The 23,111-nt window shown below is 32.5% G+C and overlaps 1 protein-coding gene across 13 annotated transcripts in view; it reads right to left on the reverse strand.

Annotated features, from left to right (window-relative positions):
• Nucleotides 1-23,111, reverse strand: part of LOC129002646 (disintegrin and metalloproteinase domain-containing protein 11) — a 718,527-nt gene that overhangs the window by 167,949 nt on the left and 527,467 nt on the right. For all 13 annotated transcript variants that reach the window (XM_054430614.1, XM_054430611.1, XM_054430608.1 and 10 more), the window contains one exon: nt 5,078-5,157. In XM_054430614.1, the coding sequence (XP_054286589.1) occupies nt 5,078-5,157 (80 nt within the window). The remainder of the gene's footprint in view (nt 1-5,077; nt 5,158-23,111) is intronic.

Below are 23,111 nucleotides of genomic sequence, written 5' to 3' on the forward strand. Positions count from 1 at the left end.
AAACGACTTTCTAATAGAAGTACCATAGGTTGAATTTGTACATGTAAACAGCAGTTTTAACTTTTATTATAATCAAACATTTTTATACCTCAGAAATAAAGCGTTAGGAATAAAACGTAAGTAAAATAATTACTCTCACAAACAATTTAAATTGTACCTAAAATATGTTGTACATCAAAATGGAATTTTTGTTTGGCAAAAATTACAAAACTCCGTCCCTTTCCTTTCTGGAGTTAGACTTATACAGAGATACGTTGATTAAAATTTTTAATATCGCCCTCTGCTGTTCTTTTTTTACTCATCAAACTCATCTATAGTTACCACAATTTCTAAGAACTGAGTTCGTTTTGCTTATTACAAAATATATACTGTTTTTATGGGAATTCGTCATTGACGTGTAAAAGCACTATTGAAAATACACTGTCAATTAATCAAAATTTACAAAATTTATTTTTATTAAAAAAAAATGGGAAGAAAGTTTTTTATGTTATAAAATTACCTGGTTTAAGAAAAAGTAATTTAAACTACGCATTTTTTTGTGAAAGAAAAAATGCCCTAATTGTTTTAGTGTTTTTCGTTATTAGATTTTGGAATAGATTTTGGAACAGCTTTTGTTAAATATCATAATAGAGTAAAAAAATAACTTTTTTAAAGGACGTCTCTAAATTACTTTTTGCTACTTGGTTGAGCAAAATCTTTACATTATCATTTAAATCTATTCCCTATTCAAAATATAAATAAATACATGAAAATATCGAGTTATACGTATGCATTCCATCATTGCCATTGTAATTAGATGTCTTACCGTTTTAATATATCTTGTCATATGAACAGCAAAAACAAGATTAAAATAAAAGAATTCAAAATATACGTGAAATCAAAATTTGATAAATTTTGATATCTTTAAAAAGATAGCTAATGATAACAGATTTTCTTATAAATTCATTTAAACCAACATTTTACACACCTAATTCAATATATCCAGCACGATTCTATTTTCCACACAAAAGTAAGCAATATGGTCCAGGTTAGGATAAAGTAATGTTAGTACGTTTTTAATCCCTATCAAATAAAGAGTGAAAATGAGTAAAAATTATACTACATATCAAAAAGCCTTACTCGTTAACAGTCTATTTGGTCTATACGCCTATTTGAGGTAGAATAATCTGAGGCTGAGTGATTTTTACCGAGTTCTGAATGACATTTCTGTATTAACTTAGTATTATTCAAGCAGGAAAAAACCGGTAACATTACTAACTTTATACCACACAAAATTATAAACCCGTAATAATTTCAAACTAACTTCCTTATTCATGTATAGTGTATAGGCTAAATATATTTTGTGACTAACAATTGAGTTATTTGGCAATTTGGTCAAATAGCCAATATCTTAGCAAAAAACACATCGCTAGAATAAAATTGTTTTGTGGATGCTAATTTCTTTCATCTTGTACATATGTTGGATCTTGTTACAATAAATATTTTCGTTGGCTTATAAAATTTTTTTTAAGTAATCCTGGTTAAGAACAGTGATTGAATATGGTGAAATCACGTACAGCTATGAAAAAGGAATCCTAATTTATCAACATAAAATCATTTAGCTATTTAGCTATTTTTGCGAAATCAAACAGCTCAAATACTTGAATTGCGTAGGTGACTCTTTGTTGAAAACTAAGAAAATATACATGACTAAGAATTAAATCTAAGAGTACCAATCAAAACTCTTGAGATGGCAAAAACCGTCTGTGCGATACAAAAAACAAGCTATGTCATGTTTTATCAAGAAAAGTCATTTAGCAAGCGTTAAAGTTGTCAAGTTACTGCCGTAATGAACGTCGTATACAGGTAGAGTTTGAATATACAGATTCGTTACAAGTTGGAAGTCCCATGGATGAAGCACGAGTAGGCCTAAGGAGTTAATGAGAAGGTCATTAGGAAAAAGTTACTACTGCAAGTTTGACGTGTGTGGAAGTTTATAACAGTTACAGGAAACTAGTTAACTTACTAACCGCAATCAAGAGAGTGTGAGCGAGAAGTATCAACATACTGCGTATTTCTGTGTGGGTGAATATCATAAACTTGTGTTGGTAGCTATAATCGCAATTAGTTTGATCGCGTCAAAATTATAGTGATTTTTACCAAGATTGATTTATAGTATTGTAACCGTTTTAGTGACTTTGCATACGGTTAATAGTCTGCACGGTGACAAGTTTCCAATTTAAAACAGTACTTATGTTGAAGTGTTAAAACTATTAAAACACAGGTTGTTAACTATTGTATTGTTTAAACAATTTTATTTAAACATCTTTGCCACTAAGATTGATTTTCGAATAAATAATAGGTTACGTGTCTAGGGATGACTAGTTTCGGGTCAAAGACCCATTATCAAATCCTTGTCAACATCAAATTGGAGTTACGTTACCGTAGTCCTAAATCCGACAGAAGTCTTCACCAACACGTAAATATGGTTCAAAGCAAAAAAGTTCACAATTTAATACAACAATTATTTAAATACATTTAAAAGACGATAGATATGCCGTCCACATTGATAAACGGAACAAACTGACACACGTTACACGGCGGACACGAATGAACTAGTTCGTAAAATTTGCTTAACTTTTCATTTGTGATAGGATAGCAGAAGTGAGAAACGTAATTCATCACAATAATAGAGTACAAAACGTGTTGATGGTTGATAAAGAATGTAGGCTATGAGTAGAAACATAAACTAAACTAAAATAAAACAAAAATGGTATTAATTACTATTCTAATCACCAGGTTGAGTTAACGTTAATATATTTTCAATACTGTACTGTGATTTCAAACTAAAAAAGTGTGATGAATTTGTAAGTAAGCTGTGCTGTACACAATAACCATTTATAAACGATGTTTTGCATAAACAGGACTTAACCTAAGCCAAGTTTAGTAATAATTATATTAATAACCATATTGTGCATTGTATAAATTATAAAATTTGTTGACTTTTCCATTGTAAAAGCATCAAGAAAGTTGTTTAGTTTATTAATTAATTATAATTAAAAAAAACAACAACTTCATCAACAACATTTAGAATCTGGTTCACCCTTGAGATAAATTGAAAAACACTAACATTGTTGCCAAACTTATGATTGCAGGTTGAGTTTGAAAATAAACATCATTTCTAGTTGAATCCCATGAGCAAGGAGCTAATGAGAAGGTCATTAGGAAAAAGTTAGGACTGCAAGTTTGACGTGTGTGGAAGTTTATAACAGTTACAGGAAATTAGCTAACTTACTAACCGCAATTAGGAGAGAAGGATTGAGTAGGAGGGGAGACATCCAATTTGACAATTTGAATGATTTATCTTCTCTTAGTTAGGGCACAGGTCTACTCAATCCATTGTAATCTAATTAATCTTAGTCGAAAAAAGACTTAGTTGATGTTATGTAATGACTATGACAATTTTATGAAGGTAGAATAGGAAAAAAGGGAAGAGAGAAAATGTTAAATATTGTGTTAAATATGGTTCAATATAACATATGTAAAAAATAAATTTGCTATTTAGACACATAACACAATCAAAAATGATTTAAAGGGAGAAACAAAGGTTTTTTTCACCAAATATCCCGTTAAACTTTGTTGCCACAAGTGTTTACTTAATCATTCTTTTTTGTCCCCCAGACTAAAATAATGCTCTAAATGTACGTGCATCTCTTAAAAACTGGGTTTTTTCTGGACAGTTTTAAGTGCCTAAACCGTACCATAATACGTTCAAAAACTGCAAAATTGTTATAAGAGTCCCTGTTTTTTGTTTAGGTGGAAATCAAGAGTCTTGTGAGTAATTGTTAAATTAATTAGGCCATTTTTTATTTATGTAAACCTCAAACACAAAGTTATAATTTGAAAAAAGAAATTTCCCCTTCATTCTAATATTGTCACTAAATGGGCTATTTATCGTAATTACAGAGAAACAAAATTTGAAACGATTAGTTTCTCCCATTCAAAATATTATTTTCACGTTTTCAGTGACACTCAAAAACAAATTTACCAGAATGTAGAAGATGGTTCAAATCATGTGCGAGAAGGTGAAAAAAACAGGGGATCTAATCAATTAGTCAAAATATGAACTTACAGACTACACACGCAATTTCGTATTCATATATTATACTGATAATTGATTATTAAATAATTGATAATTGAAAGAAAAAAATTGAAAACTGAATGGCAGATCCAAGTATTTTTGCATAGTGGGCACTGTGCATAGAAATTCATGCTGTCGTTGTACATAGATACTCTATTGAAAAGGCACAGTTTGGACGTGGTTTAAGGCCTACCATACACGTTCCGGTTTTCCTTCAGTCCCGGACTGTACAGTCATGGACTGAAGGAAAAACTGAACGTGTATGTCGATTCCTTCAGGCAGATCGTTGGCCGGACGGCCGGACGTGGAACACATCCGTCCAGGCCCGGCCTTGAGGCCGATTTGAACGTGTATGGTGAATCTCGCAGTCCAAGACAGTGCTGCTTCCCCCTTCCCCTTATAAATTTTAAGCATTATCGCATTCGCATCCTTTCTTCATTGTGAGTCAACTACTGGTGAAAAGCATAATCGGAGCTGTGTTGTTTGTTGATTTGTTAGTATAGTTTTCGCATTTTGGCGTTGTAGTGTTGTGTGGTGATTTCGTTACTTCACATTAATCATGTCTACCTGGTCAAGAGACTTGACACTCGAATTCATAGAGAAATACCGAGGTCACGAATGCATCTGGAAAATAAAAAACAAAGAATACCACAACACAGGTGAATGAGGGATTTTGTGAAGAAGGCGGACCTAAAAGCCAAAAAGGACACTGTGGTTAGAAAAAATTAAGAAGTGCGTTTAGAAAAGAGTTGAAAAAAGTAAAAACTCCAAACTGTGCAGTTCCGGACTGAGCGTGTGTGGGGAGGTCATGACTCCGGCCAAACTGTGCAGTTCCGGACTCAAGGCTCGGCCTAAGCACGGTGCACTACCTAACTCTTTAGGATCCATCCAAACGTGATAGGCCGATAAAATGTTTACAGTACATGTTAACGTTTAATGATACAAATATTTACTTACGTATTGAGTTCAAGATCGAGGCGAAATTTGTGGTTGAAAGCTTTAATGAGCAACGACGTCCGATGAAAGTGCTTCCCCGTCTGAAAAAGAAAGTGAATCATTAGATTATAAATAACTAATTAGACTAAACGTTCATTAGATTACAGTATTTACCGTGTATTGCAGCGCTGATTGGTATTATTGTGGTTTGTTCCATTTAAAATAAGTTATGAGTACAATTAGGTAAAAAGACATTGAAATTATTCTATAGATATGAGCCATAAGTAAATAGTGCAAGAAATAAATATACTAATTAATAACATCATCCAACCAGAATACTATACATGGCTGGTCACTAGTCACTTTTGGGCACAGCTAGATCACCTGCAATAAAAGATGCATTTGAGGAGAAATACATTTTTTAAATATTGAATACGTATCACGATGATGTGATTCGAAATGTTTAATAATAAACACTAAAGTAAAGTTTGGTATTGCACTCTTTGCAGGGATCTATGATTACTTTATCTTATATACACTGTATCATTTTATTATACCTACAATTGGTATAATAAAAGAAAATAAAAACGTCGTTAAAATAGCTTGGCCTAAAATAGATCAATAGGACAGTGTGAAATCATAGTTATATTGGGTAACCCTATTAAGATGAGAGCACCTTTAATTCATAATATATGCGGTACAGTATTGTGAAAATGTAATATTGATTTGTTGTAATCAAACTTCAAGTTGTATTTTACATCAACAAACTTGTACGCATGACCAACTTGAACTGTCCGTAAACTTTCTTGTTGGGTGAAACGCACATAAAATCAAAGGCTAGGTTTTACAAAGGCTGCTTGATTTTATTTCGAGACAAGGTTTAATTAACACTGAACCGAAAGTTCGATGCGTATTTCCGGAATAAATAGAAAACTGGGAATCAAATAAACTTTTATATGAAAATTTTAAAATGCAAACTGTGACAAAAATTGTAATTTGAACTGGCCATGAGTTAAGGGAGAGGATATTGAAAAAGTTGGCAGAGCGACAGAGAAATTAAACCCTCCGCTGACAACCGAATGGTGGTTTAGGATAATCCTGGTTAGCAATAAACATTGTACGTGGTAGTTTCGTACGCGGTTCTGATGGTGGTTGAAATATTGTTGACTGTAGAGTGGTTTGTTTCATACACCATTCAGTTATAAATATCTTTAAATGGTTGTAGGTATTTCAAAGAAAATTTTTGTTTCGTTGATTTTTACCAAAAAAAGTAATCAAAAACTGTTACATGCAGCCAAATTGTAATTTATGACCACACAGCAATATTGGGACGGTAAAAAATAGATACAAAAATATTTAGAAAATACATTGTTATTGTTAGAAAGTTGATCAGTCTTTTGTTGAGCCAGATTAACATTGATATACATGCATTGGCCAAGTATACTTAAAACTATTGAAAGATTAACTTAAAATAAAACTTCCTTCAAAATTAGACAAAAAATACAAAATAAAATTGAATCTAGAACGATCTATCTAACTACCAGTATTTAGAAATATAGTTAAGTGCTTTGATACTACGAGGTTGAAAATTGTTACGAAAAGGATATCAATACAATGACTAGGTTTTCTTGACAAATGATAAGGTTAGTGTATTGTAAAATAGATTGGCAAGTGAGAACTTTATGTGAGCAGAATTAGGAACGGTAAAGGTGAAAAATCCGGAATTCACGACCAACTTATTAAATTGAACTTTATTTTAACACTGTCTCTCAAGGGTTTATAGTTCAAGGCAAAGATGAGAAGGTGAGTCAAGAACGAACAAGATTGATTTGTCACTGGCTGATATAAAATAACTAATAAAATGATCAATTATTTAAAGCCTAACAGGTTAACTACCAGGTGATACAGAGCTTCTTATAAAGAGGAGTGTGACGGTAGGCAACGTGTTAATTATCAATAAAGCCAGTTTTTGTTTCGAAATGCCAAATGGTGTCTCAAACGATTACTAGGCGAGCTCTTTAACAAAACATATTAATAAATCAACTAAATTTTGACAGAACAGGTCAGTTTTGATCTATTTTTGGACATAAAGGTATTTCAATTAACACTCGCAAATTAAAATGTCCTAAAAGGTGAGAGGTGGCGACTAAGGGAATAACGTTTAACAGTAGTTACTATAAATCTTTAAAAAATAAAGCAAAACGTACAGATCAGATAAAGTCATATCTAACCTACAATGTTTTTAACCGAAAAAATATAACCTAACCTTTTTTAACACAAAAGGAGTGATATAAATGTTATACAGTATTCAATATTATGTTAAGATGGATTACACATACGATCAGAACCAAAACCACTTGTCCAAAACACGCGGCACATACTATGTACGATAATGTCAACATACATTAGAAGAAAAATAAGATAATTTTTTATAAGTGATCTTGATAATTAACTAGGACGATAACTTGAAGACAAACCACCACGCCAAATCACCACAAACAAGGTCTTCAATACGGCAGGAATAAAATCATGTTTTTATTTTAAAATACCAAAAGTATGGATCAATGAGTGCAATTACATGCGTTGTCATGACAACTAACTGTAGTCATCACACCCACTTCTACCTCCTCCGCCCCCTCTCTGTATCCTCCTCCTTTACTTGCCTTTAATTACATATAACTACATCTGAAGAACCATGTCATTTGTAGTCCTTAAAGGATATAGAAAGGGTTGATCAACGGTTACTTAATTTTCTGTTTCTTCATAAAATCATATATTACCCCATTTGTTAATTGGCTTATATTAACATTAATATTGCCATTGGCTTTAAAGCCTTGTTATTGTATTTCTTGTATTCCCAAGTAGAAAAAATAACACTAAGTTGTCCCTGTTCGATCTCAGTGATAGAATTTAGAATCAATGCGATGGAACTGAATGTAGTGATTTCCTCATGATAAAAAGGTAAATCGGTCCTGGATCCAGGTCCTACCATGAGACCTACAGTAATATCATTGGCTATTGGATAGTCAAAGGTAATAGCTTATTTCCTATAAGAGAAATTTGCAAAACGAATAGGGTTATTTTGAAACTACTATTACATTTGCACAGAAATAACCAAATAACTTCGGCGATTGGTCGCATCTCTATCCTGGATTTCCACTATATCCACACTGTCAAACCTTTGTAGCTGGAGTTATCCATGAATAATTATCCACAGATAACCTCATAGTATCAATTTATAAACGTAGATATTTCAGTAACCCATCAGATTTTCTGGAATAAAACCAATAAGCAAGAACAATACTTTTAATGCCTATCACAACCCATTACTTACAACATCCTTTCTGATTTCCAAACCAATAATCTGAAATCAATCTGGAACAGACTCAAGAGAGAGGGTCGCTTATTAATTTGTTCTACTCGACGCGTTAGAACGCCGAATTTGGGAAGCATGGCCGTCGTTGCCTAGCGACCGGTACACATGATAATGGAATCGATCGCCACGCCCCTACCGGTCATCCAGCACACTATTGACACAGTTTCCACACCGGCAGACAGCTGCTAGCTGCTAACCCCCCCCCCCTTTACAATGACTGTTGATTGTATTAGGTTTGCGTAATTGAGTTGACTTCTGCCGGCTTAACAGAGCTGGAAATCCAAGAACTGACATAATTGCCTGGCGTTGAACTGAATGATTGAAATTACAACGCACAATTGATTGGAAGGGTGAGCTGATTTGATTTTGTTTGGGTTGGAGAAACTAGGTGTTAAGACGGATTTTGTGATTATGAATGATTACACGGTTGCTTTGCTATTGGAAAAAAGCTGGCAAACAACATGTGGAGGGTAAATTTAACAGGAGGTTAAATTGTCTCACTATGAACTCAAAATGATTCCTAGATAAGAAATGGCAAGAAAATACCAAACAGATATTAGAGACGTATGCAGATTGTATTAGATTGAATGCTGTAGGGGCGCAGTTAGAAAGGACTACAAAATAGGGCAGTCAATCAAGTTAAGACATTTGAATTACAGATACACCAAATTAACCATTACATACACAATTAACATACACCATTAAGGCATGTATGGCTCTGCAATTCAGAAGGTTGCCAATTTTATACCAAGGATATTCACTGCAATTCGACATTGATCTGTTATTTCATAATTTTGTCTAACATAAGTTTTATAACATTACATAGTAACTGGATAAGGAATGGTTTCTTACAGTACACATTGTATGATACAATAAACGTAAATAGCTTCCAATGCAATAATGTGCGGACGGAATGCTTTTAACTGATAGCAGTTTTAAAAACGTCAATAGGACGTGCTCGATGGCGTAAATTCAAATTTTCTATTCCAAAATGCAAGGCTTCAACAAAATGTAAAGCATTCAAAAACAGAAACATTCACTCTTTTATTAACAACATTTATTAAATCCAAATGTAAGCTGTCATGCAATACCTATGTAAAATTTATAGGTTATCGTTTTGAAACATGGTATGATTTTTTAATAGACACATGTTAGAAAAAAATAACTTAGCCCAATTAAAAATCTCAAAATGGTCTAAATTTTTAAAATAAGTTTAAAAAATTTGCTGTTGTTGTTTTAGTTCTTTAAATTTGTAATAAAAAAACAAACGCACGACCCATCTTCAAATATTTCAAGTGAAGTTCAAAACACAAGCATATTTCTGCTCGGGCGGGAACTGTGTAAATTAACCTAATAAACATAATTTTCCAGACCATCGAAGTTCTTAAAAACTACACCAGTTCTAAAATAATTCCGCGATGAAAGTTGAACGCTTTACCTGGCCAGGCTCCAAGCCGACAAACTCAGCGCAAACTTTCACGAGCCATTTGCACGAAACTGTCTGCGAATAAAGAATCTTGTGTTATTAGGGTTTCCTTAAAAATAGGTCCAGTTATGTTTTCATTTACTTTCCACAAAAGTAAATTTATTTCATTATGAAACGAAGGGGAAACCCAATTTATAAGGATATCAAATGATTTTAGGATGCAGATTTAGATCAAAACATAACCTAACTGAGAAAGAAATATTTATATTTCAATATCACTGTTGGATATATATCAGTTCAATCAATCATAGTATAGGTGAAATATACAACCTAAAAATTATTTTACTGTAAGAATAAGAAAACCAACGACATAAAACTATGTGTTTATTACATCGTTAAATTTAATTGAATATACATTACAATTAGAAGCTATTTCATAAAACACATCCTACAACTTAAGAAAACACTCCGAACAAACGAGTGGATAATATGCTACCCATAATAGTTAATCAGATTCGTAAAAGTTAAGGTTTCTCTTCCCAAACCCGTGCAAAGTATCATGTACATTCCTGTACACATTAACTTGGCTTCAGGACCCTTTACTACCAGAGGTTAGCCTGGCCTGACACTAGGCCAAAAAATCCTCGAAATAACTCTTCTATTAGATAATTTCCAGAGCACTTTCAAATGCGATACAGTTCGAAAGCAACAGTGCGTACTCATGTAATTTGAAAACCAACAGTGAATGTCTCGGTTTCATAATATTTTGTCCCTTTAGCTGTAGGACCAGATTACTTAATTCTCTTTTATTTACAACCTAGAAATATTTTTAGTTTATTTCACTAACGGTGGTGCTTATTTACGACCCTTAAAAACATTTCCTATTTTATAAAACAGTGTTAACTCAAACTCCACATTTAACTATTGAATAACATTATCTCGAAATATTATAGGCCTATGACATAGTTTGAAGCGGACATAGTTTATAAGGAGGTAGATTATTAACAAACTATCTCATCTTAATTTCCTCAGTTTGCGATAAAATCGGAACAGCGAAACAACAGAGTTTCTAAGTCTTCATAAAGTGCCCGAGACTCAGAGAAGTCATAATTGGCCGTTTGATCTACCAGAGACGGGGCCCTTAGACACCTTTATTACTGTCTAAATTGAGACAGTTTAATGTTTCTGTATCCAAGAACTAGAGATTCTTGTTTTAACTATTTCAGCAACGCTTTCATCAATATTTCAAACAGTGTAATATGTTGTTCTTGTTTGGAAACCAGTTGAGTAAGTTGAGTACCAGTTGAGAAGAAGCCTTTGAATCTATTCTAGCAAGTGCTGTACTAGGCATGATAGTTTTATGTTTTTGGTCTAACCTACTATTTTAAAGAAGAGTTGAAAATTCCATTTAAATCTTCTGTTGTACAATAACCTGAATTTTGAAAGCAGATTCAGGGGATTTTAGTAAGTGGGAATTTCTTTTTAACTAATTTTTATGTATACACAGTTAATGGCAGCGCTGTTATAATTGATTGTGATTCTCAAACATGTAAAGCATTACAATTTCTCCTTAACTTGACGTAATAGTGATATAATTCACTAAAGAAGAAAGGAAAATTAGTAGTTGACTTGTTAGTAGATCATATACGGCTTGATTGATGCATCTTTGATTGATGCTTATCAAATCAAATCAAATCAAATCATTTTATGATATCAATTGTAACAAAGACAAAATTTAGTTAACATTTTATGTATATGTATCCAACTTTTTTGTCTTAAAGATAAATCAATTTTTTTAAATAATATAGCTGCTCTTAGAGTGAATATAAAAAAAAAACACATACTGTATAAACTTTATATTTTCCTGAAGATCTGTCCAATAAGAGAACTCTCAATTTCAAGAGGCAATCTTAAAAAAAAAATAGCAAGCACCTTTACAGTGTTTTAATAACAATATGCAAAAATCTTGTACTTTAAAACATTGGCAAGTAAGTAGCCCATCACCTAATTTTAAAATTATGTATCATATTGCATAAACTTTTGTCTCATTTTAATACCAATATGTTCATTTACTTAAGGTTGGCTATCAGCATTGGAAAACTACGTCACAGCTGCAGATAAAACCGAACTCCCAATAACACTCAAAACCAACTGGAAGTTAGCCAGTGCAAGTGAGAAACTTTTGGATCCCAAAATTGTTTTCCAAGCTGAGTTTCAGTTAATTACGTGTATGTGTTTCATCTGATCCTTTTCCTCATGGACGGATTAGTATGGTCTCTCTGGATTAGATATATAGGCTCTCTGGAAAGGTTTTTATTGCATACTAAAATGCAATACATTTCTCAGCACACTACGATGTTCTTAGTCGTTTTACAAACGTTTATTGGAGGCCGTAAGCTACGTTTTGCTATCCAGGGTCGAAATGCCAGTTGTCATCGTCATTGGGGGGGCCGAGCAGGTTTTTACGTCCCAAGGGCCGAAAAAACAGCTGTTTGCTTATTTACTTAAAAAATTAATGCATATTAAAATACACAAGCACTATCCATATGCTTATTGCCTCCTCTGCCTAGACCACTATTCATTGTTATTTTTTCTGATGCCTCAATATATTTCTTCACATAACGTTTTACTTGTAGTTGTGTTGACTGTTAGTATGAATTATTATTGTGGTGAATAGTAGTAATATGGTATAGTGTGGTGAAAATATCACGGGCCAAAATGTTTTTACAGCTCTAGTTTTTTTAGTTCGAGACGAAGTCGAGACATGACGGGTGTATTAAAAAACTCGAGCGAAACCTCAATTTCGGCCCAATGTACGAAATATACTATTATTGACTATTATTAAGTACTAATAAGTTAAGTATTAATAATTCTCCTGCGCCAATAAAGTTCCTAACTTATGGAATTCCATACAATCTATTCAAATTTAAACATATGTTTATTTTCGTTACATTGTGTTTCAACTGCTAATAGTGTACATTTGTGAGGATGATTTAAGTTGACACTAGATCCCAAAATATTGTAGAACAAAGCCAACAAAGAAATTGAATAGTTATTTGTGCAACTAGTGAGAAAAGTGAGCAATTGACTCACTCGAGAGAAATCCTTACTCACGAGCCGTAGGCGAGTGAGGAATGGTTTCTCGAGTGAGGCAATTGTACTTTGAACTCGAGTTGCACATTATACTTTTATTACAGTTACCATAAAACAAATAAATTGGCGAAGAAACATAACCTATTTTGACACAGAAGTGAACTTGTAATATAACATTTAATGTGAAATGACAAATACAACTGTACAACAGCTGACCAGCTGATTTACAGCCAGTGCTGCCAACGTATTTCGTGCGCATACGACGTTGCCTGCATGTTACGCGCTCACTATTTCGTGCCTTCTCGTTGCAAATCTGGAGTGAGACAAAGTAATTAGAGTGAGACAATGTTAACATTGTCTCACTGATGAGCGAATTGGCCACTTTGCTTTCTCAAATCAGTGAGAGAACATGTACATTGTTAGGTAACTGTAGGAAAAAATAATTTCTAAGCAATATTCTAGAGCTAATGTGGAAAGCTCGAGACTTTTCAAGATCTAAAGAGGTTTTCTGTGGTAATAAAAATGTGTTTATTTTTTATGATTTTTTACATTTTAAATAATTCTTTATGGAAGATTGTTTGAATTATTGCTTGACAATTAAAACACGTATGTCCAGTGTTTTAAAGCAAATGTTACGCGCTCACTATTTCGTGCCTTCTCGTTGCAAATCTGGAGTGAGACAAAGTAATTAGAGTGAGACAATGTTAACATTGTCTCACTGATGAGCGAATTGGCCACTTTGCTTTCTCAAATCAGTGAGAGAACATGTACATTGTTAGGTAACTGTAGGAAAAAATAATTTCTAAGCAATATTCTAGAGCTAATGTGGAAAGCTCGAGACTTTTCAAGATCTAAAGAGGGTTTCTGTGGTAGTAAAAATGTGTTTATTTTTTATGATTTTTTACATTTTAAATAATTCTTTATGGAAGATTGTTTGAATTATTGCTTGACAATTAAAACACGTATGTCCAGTGTTTTAAAGCAAATGTACCAAACCAGGACAGAGCACAGGATACAGCCGAGGAGTATACTGCGATCTGTCACCGACGTTCTCGTCAAACATTCATTCACTCCGTTGCAGTGTTGTATGAAAAATCAACACTGTCTGAAGATATACAATACTTCCATCTGCTTTAAAGTTCGGAATGAATTTGTTAGTATTTCATAAATATATATATTCCAAGATGTTATGGAAATCGAGCGAATTCGGCTGAAAAGGAAAATGACTTCTGATTAGTTTTTAATCTGCTTAATCTGTTTAAGTAAAAAAGACAGATTGCTTTTACCTTTAACTATAGGTTTGTATAAAAGAATGTGTCTGCTCAGTTTCTGTTGTGAAAGAACACTGAAGGCAATTATTTTATCTTACATCACATTGTCAAATTAAATAGTAAGGGAGAAAAAAGGACATTATTAATGTGCATGCAATGAAAGGATTTACTGTTAAAAACCATCAATACAATGTTAGTTTACAGTTTTTTGGTGGCTTACAAGTTTTTTCTTAAATTCGTTCTTAAATTCGTACTGTATTATGTCTATTCATAGAGTAATTGTAAATCTTATTTTACTTCAAGAAATTGACATAATTACAACATTAAACCTAATAAAAAACGACTTCGACTTAATGTATTTAAATTATTATTACGGACGATTAGGAATAAAACAATGTTTTAATATTGATTCAGGGTCTGAAATCTTATCCCATTTTTTTAGTAGTGCCAGTAACATAGCAATATTCGTACACAAGCCCAGAAAGATTCCAGACCCCAAAACCTTCCTGGAAACTTTGCTTATTACTTATCATAAATACAAATGTCTACAGTAATCTTTGAAATAACATAAACTCACCATTGCCAAAAAAAAAATATCTTCAACAAGAACAAGGTTCCATATCCATTACAATTAAAAACCATACTATTTTTTTCTTACTGCATGGGATTTTCCGGCACTTGCCCCGGGTTTTCCCGTTTTCGGCTTCACCTCGTACGTAAAAATAATTCCCACACGCTCGGCTCCGCCTCGAACGTAGAATTTGCTGTTACTAAGTTGAGTTTGGTTTTGTGCTTTACCACATACTTGAAACTGTGGAAGGCGTGCCTACAAATGCCACTATCTGTAGGCTTCTAGTAAATAATAATACCTTGTTTCGACTCAAAAACTACTCTTTCTTTACTGTTTTGAGATTTAACATAAATACAACTCAAACTTTCAAGTATAATAAATCGACCGTGACGATAAGTTAAAAAAAAAAAAAAAAAAAAAAAAAACCAGTTGGTCATCTTTTATGCCAGAGCAAATTCAACACGGGCGTCCTGAAAACAAACATTTGCTAAGAAATGCCATCACAAGAAATTGAAATAAAAGCACGACTTCCTAATATTCTTTATTCTAGGTCAGATCACAATCCTTGCAAAAATATATCTGAAACCTCAGCTTAAAGAGGTTGCGGTTTGAAAGGGGTGGTGATTTGTTGCTTTGCTTTTCAAAGCTTGCCCATGTACTGCTACATACTATCAATGACGCTCGTCCTCAGACACCCATCAAGAATGCCAAACAGGACGTGTTTTAAAAACTTCATCACTATTTAGTTCAGATGATGGTTATGTAAGGTGTGGTGTGTATTACAGATCAATTACAAATACTAGGCATAAGACGTGGAACAATTAATTAATGACATTTAATGACATTTGCTTATGGTAGAAAAGTAGAACAACCCGGATGAAGTGTCATCAAAAAAATAATAACATCACATACAATGCTTCCATTGTAATGACCCACTGTTACATAAAATACTAAATAGTAAAATCTCATTGGCAACCTCTATTGGACTACATTTTGGTAGCTGCAATGTACTTATTTAATAATTATAATATTATACTGATAGTATATTACGATGTATTGTAAAGTATAATATAGGCTAAATAAATAGATGTATTGCTTAGTTGCTTGTGTTATGTCGTACAATTAGTTGTATAAAAATACTATGCAGCAGACTCAATTGAGTAGCAATGAAAAACAATTAATCGATTTTAAAGCAGAAAATCTACTACATAAAAAGGCTAACTACCCAACTCCGATATAAAAATATAGATAAATAAACGTGGAACGCTAGGTTATTGCTTAATTTAACAACAAGTTTGTGAAAGTTCGTGAACCTTTAACATTTAATATATTAATTAGAAAAAGTTGTTTCTTAGCACTCTTCACGAACTCAAATAATAAAAAACCATTAAGCCCAAGTATAAGAGTTATTTTTCTTGGAATCTCTCACCGAGTTTTTGTGTCAACACCGCACTCCATTTAAGACCAACTTGGTCTTTGTTGACTCGCTGGAATTTAAAATTATTATTTCTTAAATATTTATACAGTAAAAACGCTCACAAATGAAAATTATTTCGGATTTAATGATATAATATTTCTCAATACAACAATTTACGAAGAGAGTCAACAATCGTAACAGAATAGTAAAAAAACACATGGCAGGCGGAACACATTAAAATGGACTAGTTTAAAAAATGTAGATGTACCCTAGATAGATTACTGCAGCATACGAATTAAGATTTATTTGTGTAAGTATTGCGCTCGCGTTACACATTATATGTTTTCTACAGCATATGAATAATTAGTCTTTCAAACACCAAACATGCGTTTTTAGGCTAGGTTAAATCCAAGCGTTGAACGAAAACTGAATGATAGCACAAAACAACAGTTAAATTCCTAGTATCAATACCGGTACTCAAAGATTGTAAAAGGCTGCACCAGCTGAACGTAGATGTAGTACAGTATCTTTAATGCAAACTTATTTTCAAGCGTACATGTACTACGTGCCTAATACAATCTCACTGTTTATGTTGTTTCGTCAGGAGTGCGGCAAAGGAAAATGGGTGCGATAAAGTAATATGAATGTGGCAAAAGTAAGTAAATGCAGCAGTTAGCTAGTTTGCGTGCTATAATCAAGGAAGCCCCCTTTGTCAAGTAACTGTTGGAGATATTTAGGAACACAGTTATAGCTTAAAATATTCTGAAATATGGTAAAACATGTATAAGGTTTGTTTTGTTATGAAACGAAACATTTATGATTATCGAACATAGAAGGAGCTTTAAAAAATATATTAAAACACCCCTTTACGCTGAGTTTACCTACGTAAGATTGTATGATGGTGAACTAATTAAACAATCTAAACTCTGAAGTCTAGATAAACTGTTATTTTAGCAAACGTGAACGAAGATCACGAGTTCTCGAATCTTTCAACGAAGTGTTTCGCTTCTTATATCAAGAGGATAATAAGAGGGGCATATACAGTACAACCTTATTCTTTGATATAAAAAAAAAATATCAATTTGGTTGGTAAACACTTGATATAAAAAACCTATGGTAGATAATAAACGATATATTTCGGAACGCAAAAACAAAACTGATAATCATAAATAAAAATTATTTAAATACAACATATTAATTTAATAATATTAAAAATCTTCAAGCTAAATTCATCCAATTGATTGTTGCACTTTGTAATACATGTATTGTACTCTCATATAGTAACTAGAAATATTGTAATACGATCCTTTGGCCTAGTTACGTGAAGTTATCTCTCAAACGTAATCGCAAAGCTAAAATAAAGACTGATGTGATGAAAGGTACTCTCTTTGTATAAATTCATAACTATTTTAGTTTTAGAAACAACATTTAAAACAATGTTCATCGTATGTAAGATCAGAACCAATATTATTAAACAGAAACCTACAACAGTAGTAGAAATGCTTATCAAAATTATATTTAAAATAGAAAAAGGATATATTGGCTTAAAACTATGAACGTTTAACTGATAGGACCCGAATAACAATTGAAAATAATTCGTAACCAAAATTAAGATCAACAAATTTAACAAAATAAGAGAACCAAGCAATAAATTAATTATGTTTCAAAAAAACCACAAACAATATTTACTGACAAAAGCGAGAGATAGATATGGACTGACAAACAGATAAAGAGAGAGCAGAAAACATGGATGGTTTACAGAACAAACACGCCATATTGAATTACACCTTCGGGCGGTTCACTGTTTCAGCGTTCACATCCATATTAATGTGAAGTTAGCTGGCACCTGCAGAACTGTGTTTACGTAGCTCTTGTATTTTAATGTGAAGGTTTGTGGGTTAAATACCTGTTACCATATCAGACCAGTCTTGGGCAGGTCTCTGTAAATTGTATTAGTGTAATTGAATGCTATGGCCCTCTGGATTGAATTTATCTCAAATAGCTAAATTTAAGGGACTTTGGATTAAGATACTGTTTTGCTACTAACCTATTAATTTTTATTGTAATATTTTAATGTGATGTACAGAGACAATTTTGATTAATTTGGATTTCAGAATAGTTCTATGTGAATATATACCTACTACATTTTATGTTTTTACTTTGAAATTAATTTGTTTTCTATAATGACTTGAAAAGATCAACCAGTAAATTAAATACTGCAACTTTTTATAACAACATTTAAATATATGAAGATTTCTAGTTAATATTTTAGTTTTCTCACTTCAAATAACGTATGTAAACGTGGTAAAGATAACGCAGCTCTTGGATGTTCATGTAATGATTTGTTTTTATATCAATCAGTACAGTCAAGTCCAAATCTCTGTATGCTGTAAGAGTTAATGCACTAGCCCTTCTTTTTAACCGAACAAAATATCTGCCTCCGTACCGTGACCGGTTGATAAAATGTTTAATGTAGGATTTAATGTTAAATTAATGCTAAAGGTTTATTCGTGCGTTATGTCCGTTGTGTATTCGTTTGAATGTAATTTATTTGACGTCTCTGTTGACGGATGAAGCATTCTTGATAGGAGATCACCTGACGATGCCTGAATAGGTGAAAGTTTGTCTACCACAAATTTAACTGTTGTCGTAAATGTATGCACCTTTTAATTGTCAAATTTAAAAAAGGTCAGGGATGCATTATGAATTTTAATAAACAAATCAACACAAACTGAGTAATTGATATTCTGATTCCATCTTTATACATGAGACACTTATGTAATAACTAATAACACTGTTGTTATAATTATGTTTCAAGAGCGCTTCCACGCGAAGAAATGTAGAAGTACTTACTAGTTTCAATAGAAAATTAAACTAGTTCACTCCACTGATCTTATGCCAAGAAAACAAATGTTTCAAATACATAATGATCGTAGTTGTCCCACGTGTAAACAAGTCTTCTTAGAAACAACAACACGACATGTGCACACGGAAAGTTTTGCAATGTAATAAGTTTTACTTTAGAAACACCTTTTATAAAGTGGTGAGATCGTTGTGGAAGGTCTCTGGCCCCATTTTGTTGTATTGTTGCACTTTACTCCAACTGTGCTCTGCTTTTGTTCCTGACCCAACAGATTGTTTCCAACGCGATCGTTTTCTGTGAGATCATTGCTGAGTTTAGTAAGTAATTTCATATAAATTTATATACGTCTATTAACTTCAGAGAATTCCAGAAGGTAGATTTAAGCTATAATAAATTATGCTACAAAAAGAGGTATTTTTTTGTAAGATACTCTTAGTTCTCTGCTCATAGACAATATTTAAACCATTTTTTTAACTTGTTTTAAAGTTTATCATAAAACAAGTAAACTGTGTGATAAAATCCTTGTGTTGAATGTAATAAACTAATCATCCGTGCTTTAAAATAAATAAATTTTGTATTTTAAATAATCTTAAAACAACATATCCTTACTCAGCTTTTTCAATTTATTGGAGCAGTGAATTAAAGTAGTAGTGTTCAAAACAAAATAAATAATATGTCAAATAGTGTTTCATGAAATAACAGTGTGGAAAGAAGGATTTTTAAAAAAATAGTGCATGGTGACTTAATTACACCAAATGAGTTATCAATGTGTCCACTAACTTTTAAGTTCTTAATAGCTACATAAAATTGCCAAAAGGTAAAATTTAACAAAATTGTCAAACTATGTAAACAAGGTTAAATTACAATAATCTCAATAAAATATACCTTCCATGTAATGGCATATTTTTTCCTTGCTAAGCTCTCCTTAAACCGTACAAAAGTTAAACACAATCTACTACCTACAGCCTTTTGTTGGTTCACAATAAAAAGGGGTTTGAGATAGTATTGAAGTGGTCAAGCACACGCCGGGTTTCTTTGATGGATTGTAGCCTGTGGGTCGAAGTCTGATGTAGGGAAGGGAAACTGATGACCGCCGTGACGGCTCGCCATTTACCACACGGTTTGAAATTGACGTCTCGTCAAATATGGCCCGGAAACATCCGGTCAATGGACCAGCGCAAAGAAACTACCATCTGTTCTGGTCACCAAAACCAGCTATTTTTTTTTTAGAAAACCAACTTCTACCAAACACCTCAGTTAGCAGTCGTTAAAGGGTGATTCATATTGAGCCATTTCATTTTTAACTTTGTGATATATTTCTAACGTAATAAACAGGTAACTACTTTATAATATTGATCCTGTCTTAAACAGGTTAATATCAGTGGTTTTTCTAACAAAAACACCTTTCTGAAGTAGCATTATGTTCTGACTTTCTTTTCAAACAGTGTGTGCTGTAATCCCCTGCATTAAAATAACTATTGACTATATATTCCTACAGTAGGTATATATAGTCAATGGTATAACTAATCCACTAAGTAAAATGTACTCGAGTTTCCTATCTGAAGGAGAGTAAATGTCACAAGTCATATTTTTTAGATTCATGTTTTTATTACTAATATTTTTTTTAAACTAAAATTGACTAAATGGTTTGAGCTACTTTCCTAGTCACACCCTACTATAGTTTCAGACTTTTTGAGTACATCATCAGGTGTGACAAAACATCAGATAGATGATCTGATGTTTTAGTCACACCTGATGATCAACTGCAAATGTCTGAAACTGCAGTAGTGTACTAATACAAAGGGTCACTCATTGAAACCAGGTAACCTAGACCATTTAGCTTAAATTTAGTGATGCATAGGCTACACCAAAGAATTACTACTACAGTACGAGTATGTCTGACCATTATATTTTGCGTCACTATTTTGCACTTTAAATATAAGTATGTCATTCATTGTATTTCTGATTATATAATACTACGATATTGATTTGGAAAAGCTGCCTCAGACTGAATATGTCTGGGAGAGTAAAAAAAGATAAATTCAATAGTTATAATCCTTAGAAAAGGGTTGAATCATTAATTTTAGCGATTACGCGAATACAGCTAATAGTTTTTAAAACACGTTTGGATAGAACTCATATTAAAGTTGAGTTAAACTCAAACTCATTGTAGTTAATTTTTGGCAAAAATCTCATGAATGGAGAAAAAATCTCTTTGTAACTGAGAATGTAAAATATGTTATTGACGGTTGTAATAAATGATATAACGAGGCTGTGAAATTGACTACATACAATAGTGCATGTTACGTTATTGCTTTTACTATATATTTAAAAAAATTTCAAAAGAGGTTTGTAGCGATCGCTTTGTACCTGAGTGACAACTCGTTGATTAACTAAAATATACATCAAGGCAATAGTATGAAAAACTTATAAACTCACATTCAATACAGTTACTGTAATAAACAAATATTCAGTTATAGTCATCTCATCTAAATAAGTTTCTTGAGATATAAATGTTTGTATTTCGAGCTTTGAAACAAAAGTAAGCAATGCATTAGTTCAAAGTCTGACTTACCCTCGGGGACACTACAAGCCTGAAATATTATTGCAACAAACTCCATCCAATGATTGTTCCCTTCGTACATATTTGTTACATATAAGTCTGCTAACTGAGAATATTCTATAGGTGGCTCAATCTTGTTGATTTTATTACTTTAATGAAAGCAAATGCAACCGTGCATTCAAAAATCAGTAATATGGTTCTAGAAGAAATGGGATTGTTGTAAAATGGACTACGAAGTCTTAACTTATCCTCAGTAAATTAGAATTTTCATATTTCATTTCAGTCATGTATCCGTGCTGTGGTTTATAACACACATATAATTATGTGTTCGTGTTAATAAGGGACAAAACTTTGCATTTTTACTTGGTAAACAATAAAGAAATCAACAGTTGGAAGGCTTTAGGATAATGAATCCGTAGAATTAAAATAACTACAGATACTGGATTGTTCAAGTTAATATAACTAGTGAAATCCTATTATTTACTACACACACTTTTGTAAATTACTAGGACTATAAAGCCTAGAAGTTGTTAGGAAATTATAAGATCCTCTGAACAAAATATGAATTTTAAAACAAAGACCTTTCGAGTCACGTGAAATCTTTGTCAAATAAAGTCATAATGTCTGTATGTGTAAATGTAGGGAGCACACAAATGTAGAGGAAAATGGAATATGACATTTCTAAAGCAAACTCTCCCTGAAGGCAGTATAATGAAATGACAGCATTTAAGGTGTTTGCATAGTCTAATTGAAAATGTATTAGTCTTGGCTGCCTTAATATCCTTACCTCTCCCTACTAATGTCATCCAACGTGAGTTTAAATATATAAATTCAGAAATATGAGTATTTTTTAAGTTCAGCAGAAATAGTTTATCGTACTATTTCATTTAATCTCGACACCAATCAATTGTCTTCTAATTTTGACAGGTGTCACTTACATAAAACTGTCTAATATTTTAAAACATGATTGTCTTTTATTTATCCGATTGTCTTGTAAAGAAATGGTTAGAAACCCTGGTCTGCCCAGAATAGTGCCCAGATAGTGGTGCCTAGTAGTCCTATTTCTTAATTGTTGCGGCAAATGCATAAAATATTAGATCAGATTTGTATGACGCCCACACACCAGATGAGTCAAAGATAATTTAAAATTTTCAAGATGACAGCTTTATTACAGAAAAATATGTGTTGGGTCTTTAACCAGGATAATTTATTACAAGTCCAATGACCGAAAGCAGTTGAGTCCGGTTTCGAACAAAAACGGATCCAGGCCGGTATTTTAAATGCTTAACCCTACTGGAGCATAAGATTTGAGATCAAGTGCTATCAGAGTATACAACTGATTTGCAGTTATTCGTTTAAGATTTTAATCGTCAAAACAGCTCTACGTTATTATGTGAAAACTCTGCTGTTGATCAAACGAATAATCCCTTAAACCTACTTATTCTATCTTCATAAATAAATAACTCATCCAAAAC

This window comes from Macrosteles quadrilineatus, unplaced genomic scaffold, assembly GCF_028750875.1.
Source record: "Macrosteles quadrilineatus isolate MER2022 unplaced genomic scaffold, UCM_ALF_1.0 Scaffold_9__3_contigs__length_116548681, whole genome shotgun sequence".
In the NCBI taxonomy this organism is placed as follows: domain Eukaryota; kingdom Metazoa; phylum Arthropoda; class Insecta; order Hemiptera; family Cicadellidae; genus Macrosteles; species Macrosteles quadrilineatus.